Here is a 19,705-nt window from a genome sequence, read left to right on the forward strand (position 1 = left end):
ACAGACGGCCCCGTAGCGATCGTAGTGTTTGCGCGGTATAATGGTTGGCAAGTTGCGTTTAACCAAGCATTAGGGACCTTTTCTTTTAAATCTGTACAACGAGCTGTGATTTTGAAGACGACGGGTTATGGAGGTTGTAAGTTTGCGCCTTGTTTGTTCATCGCTCTCCCAACTCCTATCGGTCCCGGTTTTAGCCTTATGACGTACGAACATGTTTGGATAGCCTGCCTCATTGGCGCTGTAGTGAGGCGTTATGAAAGAGAATGCACCGAAAAGCAGAGAAATAATCTAACTCACAGTAGCTGTATTGGCTAAGCGATGTTTGTTTATTGTTTATTGTTTGTAGGGGCTTAACGTTTCAAAGCGACTCAGGCAATGAGAGACGCCGTAGTGAAGGGCTCCGGGAATTTCGACCACCTGGAGTTCTTTAACGTGCAGGGACATCGCACAGTACACGGGCCTCAAGAATTTCGCCTCCATCGAAATTCGACCGCCGCGGCCGGGATCGAACGCGCGTCTTTCGGGCCAGCAGCCGAGCGCCATAGCCATCCAGCCACCGCGGCGGCTCCCTTAGCGACGTGGACAGATGGATAAGAAGCCCCAAACTCATATTTAACCGATTACCTAGCAGGAACATGAGTAGGGATAGGTTTGATGACTCCCTAGAGAGATGTTTATTGACGGGAAAGGCAGAGGGGTTGGCTTGAAAAATATCTGGCCTGCTAATCTACATCACGGAGCAACTGGAAGAGTAGAAAAAGAGGGTAACGATGGGGGATGATGATGATTGGACGAGGCAGATGAAAATTTATGACTCCCTAACTTCGCGACAAAGTCATACACTCTTCATCCGGCTAGACATAGCATCTAAAACACAAGTAGAACTTTAATTACAAAAGTTACACTTATAACAGTTGGACTGTAAATCAGTTGAATACATAAACAAATATGTGTAAAAACGATGCAGTTAAAAAAAACGAAATTCATATGAAGCTAAGCTCCTCATATGCGCATCAATTATATCATTCTATTTACGGACTTAAGATTGTCTGGAACCGCTTTCCAGTTAGGCTCCAAGCTCAATGGAAGCTTCTGATCAAGAATTACAGATCCCAGAGGAAAATACATCTCGTTACCATTCAGGTTGCCATTCAGTTCGTGTCGCATATATTAAGGAGCCTAAATTAAATTTTAAAGGAAAGAGGTGTGAAGAAGACGAGGTGGATTAACCGAAGAATAAAGAGGAGGAAGAAGAAGCATTCGGTGAGGTGGAGAGAGATGACTGGTGGAGAAGCATTCGGTGAGGTGGAGAGAGAAGACTGGTGGAGAAGAGAATAAGACGACGACAAGGTTTACGTGGACTAACACTGAGGCTATAAAAGGGCTAGCGAGAGCTAGGCACGGGGGGAACAGCAGAGGAGCGGAGGCTCCGGCGGGTGAGGGACGCATCGACTGGAAGAGAGCGACGCCGGCTACTGCTCCGGTGAGCTCGCGTTCTATGGCTTCGCATCGTGGACTTCCTGCCGTACCTGAGCCCGTTCCGGGGAGTGAACGGAGGACGCTGCAACCTGCAACGGCCAGGGGTGTCTCCAGAGCTTTTTCCACCCATCCGGGTAGTGCCCCCAACGCCAAGAACACCAGCATCATCTCCACGGGCGCTTGAACCGGGAGCATATCCGACGCAGCCAGCGACGCCCACCCAAGCGCACGTCGAACGCCGTATCGACGCCGGCTCAGTACTGGATCCATACAACGCCGCAGCCGCACCGAACCAACCGTGAGTACTAACGCCGACCAATAATAATAGAACGCTGGTAGTAGCAGTAGACGCTGGTAGCTGCAGTAGACGCTGGTAGCAGTGTGCTCGGGTAGTGTGTATTTATAGTCTGTGTTTTGTGTTAGTTTTGTGTTCTAGTGTGTGCGTCACGTAGGGTGTATTAAATGTGCGTTATTGGGGTACACCCGTCACCTAGTCCATTTTTTCGGTCCGAGTGCTCTCCGGGGAGATTCGTGACAAAGATAAGTGGCGAGCCTTTGCCAGCATACATTTTCTTTTTCTTTTTTGCTTTTTCTCAGATTTTTCCGATCTCTCGACGGAAGAAAGTATGGATTTGGCAAGAACGTTAGAACTGGCACTCAAGCTTGGGTTAAGCATGGAAAAGGCGATGCGTCTCTTCGACCAGCAGAAAGAGGAGGCAGATAGGCAGAGAGAGGAAAGGGCGCAAACACGCGCAGACGCTCGCGAAGCAGAAGAGCACGAGGATAAAAGAGCTCGCGAAGCAGAAGAGCGAGAGGCTAGAAGAGCTCGCGAGGAAGAAGAACAGGAGAAAAGGACAGAATGGGAGAAGGAGTTTCTTTTGTGGAAACAGGCGCATGTCGCGGGAGGATATGAGGAGATCAAGGACAGTGATCAGCGTTCTTTAGCGGGTAGAGAATCTCCTAGACCGGCCTGATTTGTCCAAGGAAGCTGATGGCTCCTTTCAATGACAAAAGAGATGATCTGGACGCATATCTGCAACGATTCAAGCGGATAGCTTTGGGGCAAAGCTGGGAGCGCAGTGAATGGGCCACGGCATTACGCATGTGTTTAGTCGGAGAGGCACTGAATGTGTTTGGAAGGATGCCTGCTGCTGATTCCATGGACTACGAGAAAGTCAAAAAGGCGCTCCTCCAAAGATTCAGGCTTACGGCAGAGGTTTTGCGTGAGAGATTTCGCACTGCGAAACCTGTGGATTCTAAAACTGCTAAGCAGTTTACCTGCAGGCTGAGCAACAATTTTGATAGGTGGCTTGATATGCCAAACACAGAAAAGAGTTTTTAAGGGGTGCGTGACAAGCTGGTCACAGAGCAATTTTTAGCGTGCTGCAGCACGAAGCTAGAGCTATTCCTGAAAGAAAGTTCTTGTCATTGGAAGAGTTCGCCGACACTGCAGACCAATTCCTCCAGGCTCAAGGGTTAAGAAATTTGACTAAGGCGAAGGAGGAAACCCAAAAGATCCTAGAAACAGATGCGGCAAAACCAACAGGATATGGCGGTGCATCTAAAGCGCCAGTAATGTGTTTTCTCTGCGTCAATGAGGGACACCGTACAGCTGACTGTCGGACTAGTAGCGTTGCCCAAAAAACAGCTTATGTGTGAAGATTGTAAGAGGAGGGGTCTTACTGTGGGTGAGTGGCGATACAGAACGCCGGACCAAGCTGCATGCGTTGTCGACTCTAGGGTAGAACTTGTCACGCCATCCGAAGTTCCACAGCTGAAAGGAGAGTGAACGCCGCTGGAAAATGAGGCAGTGAGCGAAACACCCAAGTCGAAAGCAGCAATGCCGGTGGTGGTTGGGCAAATAGAGGACCGTCGTATACTGGCGCTTAGAGAGAGCGGAGCCAACACAGTATTGGTTCGGAGAAGCCTGGTGAAGGACGAGGATCTTACAAGGGAAGCGTCGGACGTCACTCTTGTAGATAGCACAGTAAGGTACCTTCATGAAGCCAGGCTTCTAGTGTCCACGCCATATTATACTGGGAAGGTAGTGGCAAAATTCGTAGACCAACCCATCTACGATCTCATCTTGGGGAACATTACGGGTGCAAGATGTGTCGAAGACCCCGATCCCCAGTGGAGGATGCTCGACGTTGAAGAACATCCAAAGGAGAAAAGGCCCGTGACAGCTCGGACGGGTGCAGTCAGTTTCTTGTCGGCAGTGGAGACAAGAGCTCAAGTGACAGCCCGAGCAACGCAGTGCCCGCTATCTACTCCTGTTACGATGCGCCGGAACCTAACACCGGGCGAAATTGCAATTAGGCAAAAAGTAGACCCCAGTTCGAACGTCTGCTTCGAAAGAGTCGGGGAAAAAGTGAAAAAAAAAGAAAGAGTCGTAAGTCCTTCGAATATCAATTGGTAAATGGCCTTCTGCAAAGGGAATGCATATTTAGTTCAGGAAGGCGGGTCTTACAGCTGGTGTTACCGAGAGATATGCGAGAGACCGTGCTACGCTTAGGACGTGACACCATTATGGCCAGACACCAGGGTGTTCAAAAACGGTGTCTAGGATCATCGAGGAGTTCTTTTGGCCGGGTGCTCAGAGTGACGTTAAGAGCTTTGTTCGTTCATGTGACGTGTGCCAGCGCACAGTTCCCAAGATAAGTGTTGGTCCTGTACCTCTGTGCAAGATGCCAGCCATCGACTTACCATTTTAGCGAGTGGCTATTGACATTGTGGGGCCAATCTCTCCAGTATCCGCCAAAGGCAATAAACATGTGCTTAATCTGGTTGACGTGGCCACTCGTTATCCTGACGCTATTCCACTGGGAACTATTGACAGTATCCAAGTGGCGGAGGGTATTGTGGAGATGTTTTCGCGTTATGGGTTCCCGAGGGAAGTTTTGAGTGACCGCGGCTCGAACTTCACATCGGAAGTAATGAAGCAGGTTAACCGCCTTTTGTCAGAAAGGCAGTTACTGACAGCGTCTTGCCATTCCATGTGTAATGGGCTTGTAGAGCAGTTCAACGGCACCCTTAAAAACATGATCAAGAAAGTGTGCCAGGGGAGACATACTGATTTGGATAGATATCTCCCAGCTCTTTTGTTCGCTTACTGCGAAGTATGCAAACGAGTCTTGGTTTCTTGCCTTTCGAGATGTTATATGGGAGAACCGTTAGAAGTCCACTTGCAATACTCAAGGAGCTGTGGGCTAATAAAGAGATTGCATCAGATCTCAAGGCAACATACACGTACGTTCATGAGTTGCGGGACAGATTGAAGGAAGCATGCAGTCTTGCACATCAAGGCCTGGAAAAGGCGCATGAACGCCATAAGGGACATCATGGAACGAAAGCCATTCCCAGGAATCTGAATCCGGACGACAGGGTTCTCGTCCTGATACCCACGGATCATAAGTTACTGACGCAATGGAATGGCCCGTACCTTGTGACGTGGAAGAGAAAGGACATGGATTATGAGCTATTGATAGATGACACTAAGAACATTTTCCATGTAAATATGTTAAGAAATGCGAAGAAAGGGGTCCCGTACGGTTGCCCTCAAGGTAGCATGTGCGGTAGTGGCCGAGGAGACAGGTGATATTGTCGAGGGGCCCCCGTTCATTGGGAAGAAAAAGGCAGCAGGGGTGAGGTACTGAAGAAGCCCAGTTTGAATGAAGACAGACGATTACAGCTCTACTCGAAATAAAGAGGGAGATGTTTTTCGATAGGCCAGACAAAACGGAGCTCATATGTTACAAATTAGAGCTCTCTACACACAGAGCCAACTGAGCAGCTCTAGGTTCCTCTGGGAGATATCTTGTTGTTGTTGCTGTGTTAATGTATCTATGGAATTTATCTTGTTGTTGCTGTTGTTAGTGTTATGTGATTATACAAGAGAGTGTGTTGTGGACACGAGCATGTTTATTGTGGACTCTGTACGGTCAGCGGCAGTGGTGTGTTAGTGTTCTAAAAACGCAGTTTGGTGTGCTGTGTCAGCGGTGTGTTCCTGGTGTATGCTTAACATCTGCGGTCTCTTGTGTGCTTGGTCGAGAATCGGCACAGAAGATAGTCCGCTGGCTGGATGGCTTGAAGATGAGGGTGCCGTGAGCAGCTTTTCAAGGAAAAACTCTTGAGAGAGAGGGCCTTTGTCACAAATAATAAGGAATCTAAAATAAAATAATGAAGGAAAGAGGCCTGAAGAAAGCGACGTGGATTAACCGAAGAATAAGAAGTAGAAGAAGCATTCGGTGAGGTGATGAGAGATGATTGGTGTAGAAGATAAAGAGAAGACTAAGACAAGGCTTAAGTGGACTAAAGCCGAGGCTATAAAAGGAGGAGAGAGAGCGAGGTACTGGGGGGGGGGGGGGGAGAATTGAGAAGCGGAGGCTCCGGCGGGTCAGGGATGGTTCGGCTGGAAGAGAGCGACGCCGGCTACTGTTCCGGTGAGCTCGCGTTCTACGGCATCGCATCGTGGACTTCCTGCCGTGCCTGAGCCCGTTCCGGGGAGTCAACGAAGGATGCTCCCATCTGCTACAGCCAGGGGTGTCTCCAGCGCTGTTGCCACCCATCCCGGTGGTGCCCCCGACGCCAACAACACCGGGATCGCCTCCACGGGTGCTTGAACCGGGAGCTTAATTGTACGACGCATCCAGCGACGCCGCCAGCTACGCCAGCCCAAGCACGTCGAACGCCACCAGCGACGCCACCCCAAGCATGGCGACCGCCGCCTCGACGCCGCCTACTGGATCCATACAACGCCGCAGCCACACCAAACGAACCGTGAGCACGAACGCCGTCCGCTAATAGTAGAACACTAGTAGTAGACGCTAGTAGCAGTGTTTCCGGGTCGTGTGTATTTATAGTCTTTGAGTTTTGTGTTAGTTTTGGTAGTTGTGTTCTAGTGTGTGTGGGCCACGTAGGGTGTATTAAATGTGCGTTTGTGTGGGTACACCCGTCGCCTAGTCCATTCTTTCAGTCTGAGTGTTCTCCGGAGAGATCCGTGACACGTGGTCGTGGCTGTGTTCTAACAGCCACCTGCATCGACTTGCGGCGCGGCGCCAGTAGTGAAATGGTAACTTATTGCGATCTCTGAATGTATTGTAGAGATTGACCGTGTCTGGGTAGAGATACCGAAAGAAGGCGACAGGTTGCCGTAGGAAACCATTAGGAAATCACATCAAACCTTGACTGTGGAGCTTTAGTGTCCACAGAAGATATTAACGCGATAGAATTATGGCTTTCGTTCTGCTGAATATCTGGAGTCGTCGTCCGTCGCATTCAGAGCGGAAAATCACAGAAGAACCTAGGAGGGCCACTTACGTCAGTTGACCTTGTAGCGGCATCACAACCTGACCACCGGATTGTGAGCGAACTGACCACCACGGCAGGTGGCAGTTTTTGTGGGGTGAGGTTGCCCGAGAATAGCAATCGGGGTCGCTGAAGCGCATCGCTGAAGCCCTGCACCACAGCTCCAGGAGTGATATCAGAACTCTTTGTCATACATTATTGCAAAGTGGCGAATGACCAATTCCGCATATATGGGCATTTACCCATTAACGCTGACGCGTCATACCCTAAAGGCTGAGCGGAAATGTCCCCTACAGTTTTTGATAGTGGGCTGCTGTACCGCGCTGTGACACCGAAAAAGCCCTTGGGAACGTTCGCACTTCGTCTCCGTCGGAATGCGGCCGGCGAAGCCTAAATTAATTCGCATGCAGTAGCGCTTAACGGCGGAACAGGCAAGGAGGAAGATGCTACCCGGCCTGCATTGCAACATTGGCCACCAGCGACCGGCTGTCTGTCCTTGAACATATATACCGATGCGGATGAGCTGCTCAGTCATGAAGCAAATTACTATATGACCTACTGTACGAGCGCAAACAATAAACTTGACATATACTGTGATTCAAAATGCAAAGATGCGATGTTGCTTTTTAGTGCCAACGCACTATTCCATTGGATTATCCAAGCAAGGTCTTGCAATCCTTGTGTGCCTGCAGTTTTCGTGGGTTTACTCCAAGTGAAATTAATAAAATAGATATAAATAAATATAAATCAAATATAAATCCGTGACTGAGATTCGAAGCAGCGGCGGCCCTAAAAGATAAGCATCTCAGGACACTGGGCGAGTGCGCTAGTCGATATATCACCGCAGCCGAACGCGCCTCGTGTGAAACCGCAAGATACTCTCAAGCGGTGCATTGCACATCTTCTTCATGAACTAATACTACTATCAAACTAATATTCGAGCCTTGAGCTATGGAACAGTAGTAGCAGAGATGCCTGCATGGGCTGGCGTTGACAACATTCTGAAGAAACGCAGCACTGTAGCACAGGCCGCCGGCGTACATTGGGCAAATCGACATAACGAATAAGCAGGAGGCGCTTAACTAGCTCCCAGGGTCAGTGGACGCCTCAATCACGCATTGAGGTGCATGGCATTGGTGTCCACCTGCAAAAAGCTGTGCCTTTGCACTATTTTTTCGTGCTTAGCAATGATAAGCTGCCAGCCAATTTCATTATGCAATAGATAAAAACAGAGAAAATACCCCTCAAGATATTGACATTTATATTCTGCCGCAGCTATAAAGCACTAGAACTTAGTAAAACAGACTTTTCTACTCTTTAAAATGCGATCAGAAAAGAAATTGTACATTTATTACATGTGGCTAACTGCACATAGGTCTAGTCCAGCCTACTTCAGAGGCGTTGCGACCATCCTGTACATATTCTTGCGAGACCGAGCAGGAGTATCCAGTCTGAGAGCAACCCTCGTAATGATGCTTTGTCATCAATAGTCTTTCCCGGCCGTCGAGCATGACGGCGATACACAAGGGGTGAATAAAGTGAAGATATCCACATTCTTTCGTTGAATTTGGGTCGAGTTGTCGACCTGTTAGAAACCGTAGAAAGAATACGTAAAACTACTCCGTGATAAGAACTGAATAAGCAAACACAAAATAATTACGGAACCATATCGTGCCGATCTTCAATTCAAACCAGAACCTCCAGCGGTCTTGTGGTGTTTGCGCGCCTTCTTACTCTTATGCTTGGAAGAGACTTCCGGCGGTGACGTTATGTTTTGAGGAAGCGATCCAGCCTTTTGTGGAGGCGATACTGCATCTTCCGACGGCGATGCAGCATTGTCTATTGGACATCCAGGTTCATGCGAAGGTGGCGTAGGCTTATCAAGAAGCGTTCCAACTTGTTCTGAAGGGCATGTAGCTGTTTCCAAAGGTGGCCCATTGTTCTTTGACGGTGATCCAGTCTTTTGCCTTGGACAGTCCGGCATCTCACTAGCTTTTGAAGACGAGTCACCAGCTTTTGAAGACGACTCACCGGTTTCCAAATGTGACACAAGGTTGTCAACACGTGATCCAGTAACTTGTGGCGGAGAACTGGCTAACGCAGAGGACGCCGCTCCTGACTTCACTGCGCTTGCCGCACAAGATGCAGGAAGACTTGTCGGCACCCGATTTGATTTTCCATGCCCATGTGGCTTTCTTGACTTTTCAGCCTTCGCAGACGTTTGAAATGGATGGAGGCAAGTTTTCAGGGCCTCCTTACTCTGCTCTGCGTCCAACGGGCTCGGATCCGGGTCTTTCTTCTGATGGGAGAATATCTCGGGAAGCCATTGAACGGCCACCGCGCTCACCAAGCTCAGCACCGTCATGACCACATTGAGAGCTAATAAGCGCTGGTCTACGGTGAAGGCATTAATCAATGTGACCAGGAGAACTCCCACGCGGCCGACAGAATAGGATATGCAGAATCCAACGCTTCTTATAGCAGTAGGGACGACTTCGCCGGCATAGGTATAGTTGACGCACATAGCCGCAGTAGTGGCGGCTAAGACCATTAATGTGGAGAATGGCATCGCGAAACTGAGCTTCAATTCGTAGGAGACTGTCTGAAACGCACCGCAGACAGACAGCAGCGCCAGCACTACGGACAACGTGAATCTTCGACCTAGATTTTTCAGGCTATAGTAGAGTGCGATGAGGAGCAGGATTTTGAACAGGTACGCCGAAACTTCCCAGTGGGCTTCGAAATTCATGCGGTCCATGCGTGAAGCATAGTACGCAAAGTTCACGCCAAACCAGGACAAAATGATGGACACGGCGCGCCGGCGGAAGGAAGTCGAAAGGAATATGCTTTCCGAGGCACTTGTCCCCGCTCCAGAGGCTGTCTCTCCCTTCTCCAGCTGTCGCTTAAGCGCTCTGAACGTGGCTCTGGCCTTGACTCCATCCACTCCGTTGTACTTTGCCACATGCAACACGGTGCTCTCAGCCTGGCGAATTCTCCACGTGGCCAGCTGCCAGACGGGGGACTCCTCGAGGGAGTAGCAGCAAGCCAGCACAATGGCAGAGGCCGCGACGAAGAGTGCGTGCGACAGCCTCCAGCTAGGATGGAGAAGCGACAGCAGGGAATACAGTACAGGCGGCACTGTGGTACCGACAATGTTCGCCAGAAGGATGTACAGCGCCTGGTGCTCGTTTTCTGTCACTTCGTAGAGGACGATGAAGTTCAACACGTTGGTCGCGCTAATCGCGGCGGAGATGATGAACCGGGCCATGAGGAAGGCACCCAAGGCCTTCGGCGGCACTCGCCAGGACCACCGGCGTGCGCCCCACGCGATCTGCTATTATGCCGGCCACAGGCACCAGACACAGCGGACCCATGATGTACACGGAGCTGGAGATGGAGTACAGCCACTGGTGTTCGCACACCAGGTCCCACATGCTGACGACGCTGTCACCAACATCCGTGGCGTTGTAGTCCCATCGATTACAGGCAACTTCGCGGCGCTCCTCTAGTTCATCGTCCTGAGAAACGAAAAAAAAGAACGAAGCCAGATTAAACTTTGAGGGCAGAGCGATGCCCCTTTGAGAATATAAAGGAATGTTTAAACAATAACTTAACATGGAGCGTGAGCAATGTTCGGCGGAAAGGTTTATGTTTTCTTTTTCATTTGCAATCATACTGCATGCTGAGCCCCCAAGCAGCAATAGCATACACGTATATAAAATACAAAATAGCATGGGAGTATGGAGTATAAAACACACCAGCGCATATGGCAGGCCAGCGGAAGCAATTATTACTATACATGACATATTTATTGTACGACCACAATCAAAACTGACATTCAAGAACACATAGGAGACAAACTTGCTTGACTTATTGTAAGTTTAATTCAAGCTTATTCAAAGATTGGAGAGCAGAAGATTGCAAACTATTCCAGTCTGCTATAGTATTTGAAAAAAATGAGAATTTGTATAAGTTTGTCTCTGCAAAGTGAGGCGCCACGGAGAGGGCATGAGAGGGGCGTGTCTGCCTGAAAGTGAGAAGGCGAACGTAAGGGCTAGGGTCTAGTGCGAGCTTTCTATTAAGTAAGAGAAATAAAAATTTGAGACGGAGGAATTGTCTTCTTCCCTGGAGTGTGCTAATACCATTTTCTGCCATTTGTTCATTAGCGAATCGGTGCGACCGTATTTCGAATAGATAAAGCGTGCTGCCCATTTCTGAATTTTTTCAAGAGAATTTATATTGCACATCACATGGGGGTCCCACACAACACACGCATATTCCAGCTTAGGCCTTATAAGTGTAATGTAAGCGAGAAGTTTGACATAAGCGGGAGCATCCTTAAGCTTGCGTATGAGCAGGCATAGTTTGTGAAAGGCTGAAGAGGAAATGTTATGAATATATGTGTTCTACCTGAGTCGAATATTGATTGCAACGCCGAGATGTTTAAATTCCTGAACTTCAAATAAGCGACGGCCTGGATCGAGTATATGTAGTGAAGTGGGCATTTCTTCTTGTTATGCACAGTAAGAGTTTTTTCTGAGTTAAGCTGCGTGCCCCGTTTATGACATCAATGTAGTATGTTCATTAGTTCTACTTTAAGTGCATGATGGTCTTGAGGTACCATAATTATTTTAATATAACGCAGTCGTCGGCGAAGAGACAAATTTTCACTGGATCATGAATTACTTTTACTATGTCGTTGCAAAATATCAGAAAAAGGAGCGGGCCGAGAACACTACCCTGTGGAACTCCGTAATTGACTGGAAGAAAGTTAGAGCTGAAGCCAATAACATGCACGTACTGACAACGGTCGGTTAAGTATGCGAAAATCCAGGCAAAGAGAAACTGGGAAGTTCGAGTTGCTTTATATTTGAAAATAAGCTTGTCATGTGGGGTATGATCAAAGACTTTACTGAAGTCTAAAAATGTGACATCTAATTGCCCACCTCTATCCAGGAAGGAAGCGAAAAAATGAGCAACTGTTGTTAATTCGGTAGTGACTGATAACCCCTTTCTGAAGTCATGCTGGAATGGAGATAGAATATTGTGCTGATTTGAGAAGTCGGTGACGTGAGTGCTCACGATATGTTCAAGCATTTTACAGGTCGATCTTAGCAAGGAAATAGGACGGTAATCAAACAATGAGAGTGGGTTGCTCTTTATAAACGCAGGTACTACACGAGCTATTTTCCTGTCAGCAGGAAAATGAAAGAGTTAAAAAACGAGGAAAGAGCTAAAATAAACTTTCGGGTCGAATATGACAGTACAACTAAAATAGTATTAGCTGATATTTGATCAGGGAGCAGTATTTCTGAATTCATGTAATTAGGAAACTAGCAAAAGTGACTTCAAGATATAGATGAGAGCAGTTATTGACGTGATATTCAGACAGATTAACCAATAAAGGCGGCACCTCGCAGTGCAGACAAGAAACGGAGAGTGGAAGTCTAGCCGCAGGCGCCCCTCCCGAGCCCAATGAAAACACCTTAGCACAAGGCTCATAGAGCAGCAAAAATCGGAAAAAGCGAACAGGAAATCAAATCTACACCTATCCGCAGTCTTTGCCAACGCAGTGACACATTATTTCATTAATCCCTTCGTGCTGTAACGATCGCCGCCGGAGGATTAACCGCATTGCGATTCTTCGCAAATCTGAAAAATTTGTACCGACAGGACTATTTTCGGTAGTTCTGGTTTTACGATTTCGTTTTTCTTTGTATCTAATATCTCCTCCTAATGCTACTAAGATGCGAAACTTCTGTGCAGCTGCTGTGATAGTACTCGCCTTTGCTATCTGCACGCATAAACAACTGTAAGAGCGTGGATCAGAGGGTACTTGGTGCTCGTGCTATTAAGTTAAAGCTATCGATATATGCGTTTAGGGAAGCCGTCTATGATTGTAGGTTTTTTCGCCGCATCTTTTCTCAGCGGGCCAGTGGCACTGGGCTCAATATTGGACCGCGCACGTTAACATGGGTCAGTTGCGCAATCGTTCGCCTGCTCGGTGCCGCTCGCCGGACTATAAATCTATACATTTTGAGCATGAACCCCATATTTATATTGCGTGGACTGCGAATATGCGACGACCAGCCGACACGGCAATCGTTACACAAGTGCCTTTATTTAGAATAAGGTCCGCGAAGGGCGCACGCCTAGGAGCCAATTACACACATAGCGGCGGCTAAGCAGAGACGCGCAATTGAAGGTATACGTTGTTTGCTCGCAAGGAGGTGCCATGTTGTCATGGAGGAGCTCCTGCTAGATTTGATGTGCGTCAACATGCATCAGCCACATGCAGAGGCATTTTAACATTGACAGCCAGCCGCACTTGCTGTTAAAACCTGCTAAGCACTGATAAGTGAGGCACACAGGCACAGCAGCCCGTTAGCTGAGAAGTGCTGTTGGGAAGTCCTTTCGGTAGATTTAGACGCCGTCATAACAAGAGACTGATGTTTCAGGGACCCCGTGATAGTGACATACTGTGCATAAAATACGCCTGCACCCGAAATACTCCTGATACTCCTCCTTGCGCTAGTCTCCCTTTTTAGTTTACTCCCCCCCACCCCCCTCCCCAGACACAATAGGCGCGAGCAGCAAGTGTGGCAACGTTCTAGTTGAGTTGTGCAGAATAACAAAATGCTATGATCAGTGAAAAACAACAAATACGAGCCGGGCCACTTAACTCAGAAACGTGTGTTATTGCTCGCTCTACTGTGCAGCTTACATCAAACGCAAATCTTAACCAATCACACAGACAAGGTTTTTAACGCAGCTATTGACTGCTATGCACCCACATAGTCTTCGCATCACCACTGGAGCTGCGCTTCATGCATTGTGCCTTCACTTCGAGTAGACGTATACGTCAATATTATTTTTGAATTTTTACTTTTTACAGCAGTTTTCCCCTGTCGTAAACATACCATCATTATAATGAGCTTGCACTGGGAAGGAATTTTTTTTCTGTGAGTAAGAATATTCCCATAAGACAGTGCGCATGGAATATTTTTATTTTAAATTACAATATAGTGACACATGAGTTTTCATTTCAAACAGCTGTGCCCAACACATTATCGCCCTCTCCTAGTTTTTAGCAAGGAGGGAACGGTACCATTCAGTGTCATTGATGTCATTCGCATCAAACACCACAGTAGGTAAATAACTAAATCACACTATTGTTTACAGCAAGTGCGAAGCGGCAGTTATTAGACGTTTTGAGCACACCCTAGATGTAGTACCGGAGACGTATACCGGTATACCGGACCCTTCTTGCGCACGAGCAGTTGCTCCCACTCACCCCAACAATGCGACTACGCATGCGCAAGAGGGGTCCGGTAAAGCGACATAAGTCTCGGGTAGTACGTCTACGGTATGCTAAAAACGTCTACTGTTGAAATATGACACTGCCGTCTAATGGCACTTGCCGATCTCAACCATTGCAACCGCTACTTCACAGCAATCCCACAAATTCACTTGCAAATCATTATCGCGCTTATAAGGCACAGTGTAAAAAATGCACCACAACATCCGCCAGCGCTGGTGAACATCCACGCACAGTGAAACCCCAAGTGAATCAATTACAGAGAACCTCACACAGACATTGTTCATGTATATTCCTGCAGAGCTACCGAGTACAAACAGCACCTGGTTTGAAAGCAGTACGGTAAATATCTAAATGAAATATAAAATATGGTGGTAGTAAATAGTATGGCCTTTCATAAAGCCGTATCAAGCCTTCTTGACAGCATAAGTGATTCTTAAGTTACGAAACAAAACCAAAACCTACCAGATACAATGCGTGGTTGGCATGAGGTTCCAGAAGAAGTTTAACTGATAAGCAAACATTCATTGTGGTGGTGTTTCACTGTATGCTGTGGAGATTTAACCCATATGTAAAGTGCGGTGCTTATTTACAATTTTTGTACATTACGGCAAATTTATGTAGTATTTAACAATGTGTGTTGTTGTGTTTTGGTTTATGGCGCATAGGCAGCTAAGGCTATTATGCGCAAGCACGAGGTAAGTAAGAAATATTTTTTGCTGAAATATATAGAACTGTGAAAAGTCATACGTGGTGTAACGTGCGTGAAACGTTAGTATTACCATGTTATCCATAGAAAAGATATTTTAGAGAAGTTGAAGCTTAAAAGAGGGTTGAATAATCTCATCAATTATCCTTGGCAGGTCAAGGATTTCGAAGCTCCCGACAAACCAAATTAAGACCTCAGCCTTCTTTTCAGTGGTGAGAAAGAGGCTGAGGTCTACCGAAAAATTAACAAAGCAGTTGTTCAGACTTTAGAGTCTCTGAAGAAATGCTGCTTCTATTAAGAGGTTAAAAACGCAAGACATGTCTGCCATTATCTCCTAAAAGTAGTGTGGAATGAAAAGGAATGCATTCTTTATAAAACTGAATCAAGTACTGTTTCCTTATTTTTTCGTGTTTCGGACACGAGAATGAAATGTGGTTAACCTCAGGTTCATCTCCGCATTCTTCACAAACAGCTTTATCGTCTCTTGTTAGCCGGAAGTTGTGTGTAAGGTGTGCGTGGCCAATTCAGAGACGGCAGAGAATCACTTCGTTGAAACACTCCTGGTGCATACACTACATCCATTCACTTAAAACCGGAGTTACCAAGTGAAGTTTATTATTCATTTCGCTGTTCCGAGCCGACTGCCATTTTTTTTCTTATTTTCCATTGTACCAACTTCATGTAATCTTTAAAGTTACATTCTTGATTTCTTTGTCACAAGCATGAGCAGCGCTGAAATCTGCTCTCTCGTTGCTTTTAATTCTGCTATTACTCGATACTAGCAGAGTTTTATGTTTTGTCCTTGAGCTGTGCTTGTTACTACGTTGTGTATGATATCATAAAGTACGAATATGGAGGCACTATATACTAAGATGGAGGATAGTGAGTGATGATTTATTAGTTTATGAACAACTTGTGTAAAAGGCAGTGTCAACTAGGAATGCCCAACACCTTATTTTCTGATATAATGTTCACAAGAATAGTGTCATGTATATTCTTTATTCAAGTTTTTCAATACCTGGAATACAGCGGCCTCATAATGTACACTAATACAGCAAAAACAACGATAACTGCAAAAGACGAAGCGGCCTCTCCTATACGGATTTAACGCGAGCTGCATCTCCTCCCTGCGGTTCAAGTCGTGCTTCATAATTTTCAAAGAAATTTTTGCATCTTCATTGTGCACATGGTCTCTAAACCATCTCTCGTCTCCTGCATCACTTACATGAAAACGGGCAATGCCATCAAGAGAGCACCCTATGAAAGGGAACTTGCGTGAAGTGATACCTTTCTTGCGCGTCCAAAATTCTTGGCTCTATTTCGTGCTTTTTTTAATGAAAAACCTACACTGTTATGTTTCGTGGTACAAGCCACCATGGCTAAGGTGAAGATAGGCTTGCTTTTCAGGATTTCTGTAACAAACGAATAATTTTCTGCTGTGAATTTTTCCGCCAGAGCATTCGCACAGAAAACAGATGTGTAAACAGTACTTGCAATGAAGCGGCCGTGTTGATGTCTGAGCCACTCTAGGGAATTTTTCGTGTCACAGACAGTTTTGGTCTATTGCCACTATCTGGGTGCTATATATTTCACATACATGCCTCAAGATGTCTTCCAGCCTTCTGCATGAGCTGTGTAGCTCGGTGCCTAGGCACCTCCAGCAAATTAGTTCGGCATATATTATGGGCGTTCCAATGTTCAAAAAAGGAACACCATGAGAACAGTGAAAATTTATGAGCTGCAAATGAAGGAGAACTATAGACTCTCCACAAAGCACATAAAAATAAATTTATGCGCAAAGAAAGCCTCGGCAAATACTGAAGGTATGTAATCTGTTTGGTTTCATGATCAATAAAAAATAAAAGGGCATACAAATCCAATAGCTGCACAAAGAGGATGCCAAGCGAAATCGGTGGAAATATTGTGTCTTTAATTTTATCACCAAAAATATGTAACGGTTCAGAAAAGTAAAAACAGACTGCGCCCCCGCAAGCCCACGATGAAGACAGTCGACTCCTGCTACTCTAACCTTCTGCTGGCATGTATTCCGACGTATGTCGCTGAAGTCGCATGTGAACTCTAGTTTACTGCTGGGCTTCTGAACACAATACCTGCGTAAGCGATAGCTCCTGAGGCCCTTGATTGAGAAGTGTTAATTGTTTTCGATACCTGTGATGGATACACACAAAAAATAGGGCCGCGCACCGCGCGGGCTTTTGGCGAGTATCACCTATCACGTTTGCGTTGTCACGGTACCCGCCCACGTATACATTCTACACTGCCCTACGCCACCTCCGTTTTCTCAACTTTTTTAGAAGGGTTGCCATTTCGGCTTTAGCGTTAGCACAGGTAAACTCACACTACACCGAGAGCGACAACCAACACGATCGATAAAGCAAAAATTTTATCGAACTACTATCCACGCACAGGGCGAAATCTCTTCAAAACCATATTTATCATTGCGTGATCGCGTTGCACAGTCACATCCCGGCTTAGCTTGCTGCCCCTTATCTATACAGACTGCTACATGTTCTAAACTGCGAACACAATATGCCGTTGACTCGACATACTCACTGCTCACTGCTACCAAAAAGTTGGCGGCAAAAACGCGACACAAAATAAACGCGATGAACAGAGCCACCTCCAGCATGCGGGGCGCTACTTTCTCGCTAAATAGTGGGAAAGCCGCTGAAGTCCTTACCTGTAGTAATGAATGGGCACTGTGCCCACACGTTTTCGTTTGTCACACACATCGGCGACACAGGAACACTTCGGCTTCTCCCCGACAGATTCGTATGTCTGTTAGCGCGATTTTGCTAGGATCGACAGCCATGTCTTCACCGCAAATTTGGTGTGATAGTCTCTGGTGCCCTTAGAGACTGTCAAAATTAAGCGCTCAGCGTCAAAGACGCGATTAGTCTTCAGAAAACACCGCGAATTTATGAACAAGCAAGGAAGGCCCCTACATTGGTAAGCGATTAGCTGCGCTTGGAGAAGCACTAAGCCATGTCTCTAGTCTTCGCAGCGCCGCGTGAAGTTGAGTTTGGTCGCGAATACACGGCGTTTCAACGTGAACTATAGAAATGCATAAAAAATAGGTTCACATGAAAAAAATATATAGTTTCAGGTACAAGGTGCGAGCTGCGGTGGACTTCCGATACTGTAACAGTAATCATGGTAATTAAATTACTAAACACCATTATTAACTGCTAAGCAATTCAATATGGTGGTGATGGGGAGTTTTATCAGTTTTTTAAATGATTGCTCAAACTGTGTAACACGAAGAAATCCAGCGCTTTCTTGCGCAGACAACAAACTGAGTAAATAAGCCGCGGCGGGAGTTCTACGCACACGCCACGTCCGTTCATGACGAGATAAAACATCGACAGCGCCGAAATCGAACCACTACGACATCTGCTGTTTGCGATTACCGAGACGACTTTATAGACGACCTGCCGTCCTAATCACGGTAACCTCATGGCCTGAGCTCAAACGGTAACATTTCTATGGGCGGGTATTTCAAGACTTAATTACTGTGACAGTTCCACCAAACGTGAAATCATTGAGTTTCTTATACATCTACGGCTCCATAAATCAGAACGGCATTTAGATATCACCGTATAATTGGAGATTAGTTGATAACATTGCATAGCTGTGCGCAGGGGAGGCAGACCGCAAAAATGCGGTGCTAGGACAGCTGCTGTGCGGAGGAAATATCGAGACAGAGAGATAGTATGTTGACGCAAGAGAGGAAACCTCGCCCGCTCAACTAACGTACCGCGGGTGGAAATACCGACACATATGAAATACGCAATCTGGCTCACCGGAACCGGCGGGCTGTACACGGTGCACCTGCTAAAGCTTCCGTCGGCCAGCACGGGAATCGCCACGTTTCTCCACTTCTCAACGGGCAAGTCGCGGAATTCCGAAGGCGGGTGACAACAGTGGTCCACGGGGCGGCCGATGAGCCGGTAGGCGAACGCGTGGATGAAGAGCACGATCACGGTGAGGGTGGTGAATACTAGCACCGAATGCTGGAACCGTCCGTGGCCCAAGATGACGTAGACGTTCTCTTGAATGAGGGCTCGCGAATCAGCGCTCATGAAGCCCTCCAGGAGGGTAAGAGTTGATGATTTCACTCCCGCGTCCGAGCCCCATCTTCTTTTGGGGGCATTGTCTTATCAGGACGGATGTAGATGCCGTGGGAGTAGATAAAGTCCTACCGGCGCTGTCTGTGCGCTCAAGCACGAGCGCAACTTGCGTGTTAGCCCTCGCGGAAGCTTCCACCAGCGAGGACTCAATACCTAGAGACCACACTGACCAGAGGAATTACACAGCAGTGGACGACAACGAATGTGAAGTACAGTCAGCACTTTGACGCCGATGACTTGGCTTTAGAAGAAGGTCACCTGGAAAACCTGGCCGCCAAAGAGCTGCCGAGAGGCCGAGCGCATCAACGTCACCTGCTTCTTCTTTGGTGGCCTGGCTTTCTCGCATGTGGCGCGTGGATTGAAAGGTCAGAAAAGGGTTTTTTATTTCTCTGCTTTTATGAAAATTCTATGTTCATGGCAGATGTGTCAGCATACATTAGATCACAAAGCTCTAGAATGCAAATCTATGTTGCAAGGGGGAACGTACACCCGGCCAAATCTTTAACTGGCGTGGTTTTTGCATCCATATTTGCACGTTGTAAAAGACTTCTCTCGGCGAAACCACTGGCATATATATGTTGTAATTTGACGTGTGTGGTAGAATTTGGTGGTCTATATTTTTCATAATTTTATATAGCAGGCGCTGCGTCGCGAACGACTACCAGTAGAGTTCAGGTCCAGTCCAGCAGCAACGATCACTTCAGAGCATGCACGAGCATCGGAATGTTTAGCGCTTGTCGT

At 47.0% G+C, this 19,705-nt stretch overlaps 1 protein-coding gene across 1 annotated transcript in view; it reads right to left on the reverse strand.

Annotated features, from left to right (window-relative positions):
* Positions 1-18,916, reverse strand: part of LOC144120055 (solute carrier family 22 member 7-like) — a 60,982-nt gene extending 42,066 nt beyond the window's left edge. The window contains exons 1-3 of the mRNA XM_077652526.1: positions 18,638-18,916; positions 10,066-10,304; positions 9,400-10,022 (exon numbers count right to left, since the gene is read on the reverse strand). Of these exons, the coding sequence (XP_077508652.1) occupies positions 9,400-10,022; positions 10,066-10,304; positions 18,638-18,916 (1,141 nt within the window). The remainder of the gene's footprint in view (positions 1-9,399; positions 10,023-10,065; positions 10,305-18,637) is intronic.
* Positions 18,917-19,705: the final 789 nt, after the last annotated feature.

This window comes from Amblyomma americanum, chromosome 2 (assembly GCF_052857255.1).
Source record: "Amblyomma americanum isolate KBUSLIRL-KWMA chromosome 2, ASM5285725v1, whole genome shotgun sequence".
Lineage (NCBI taxonomy): Eukaryota > Metazoa > Arthropoda > Arachnida > Ixodida > Ixodidae > Amblyomma > Amblyomma americanum.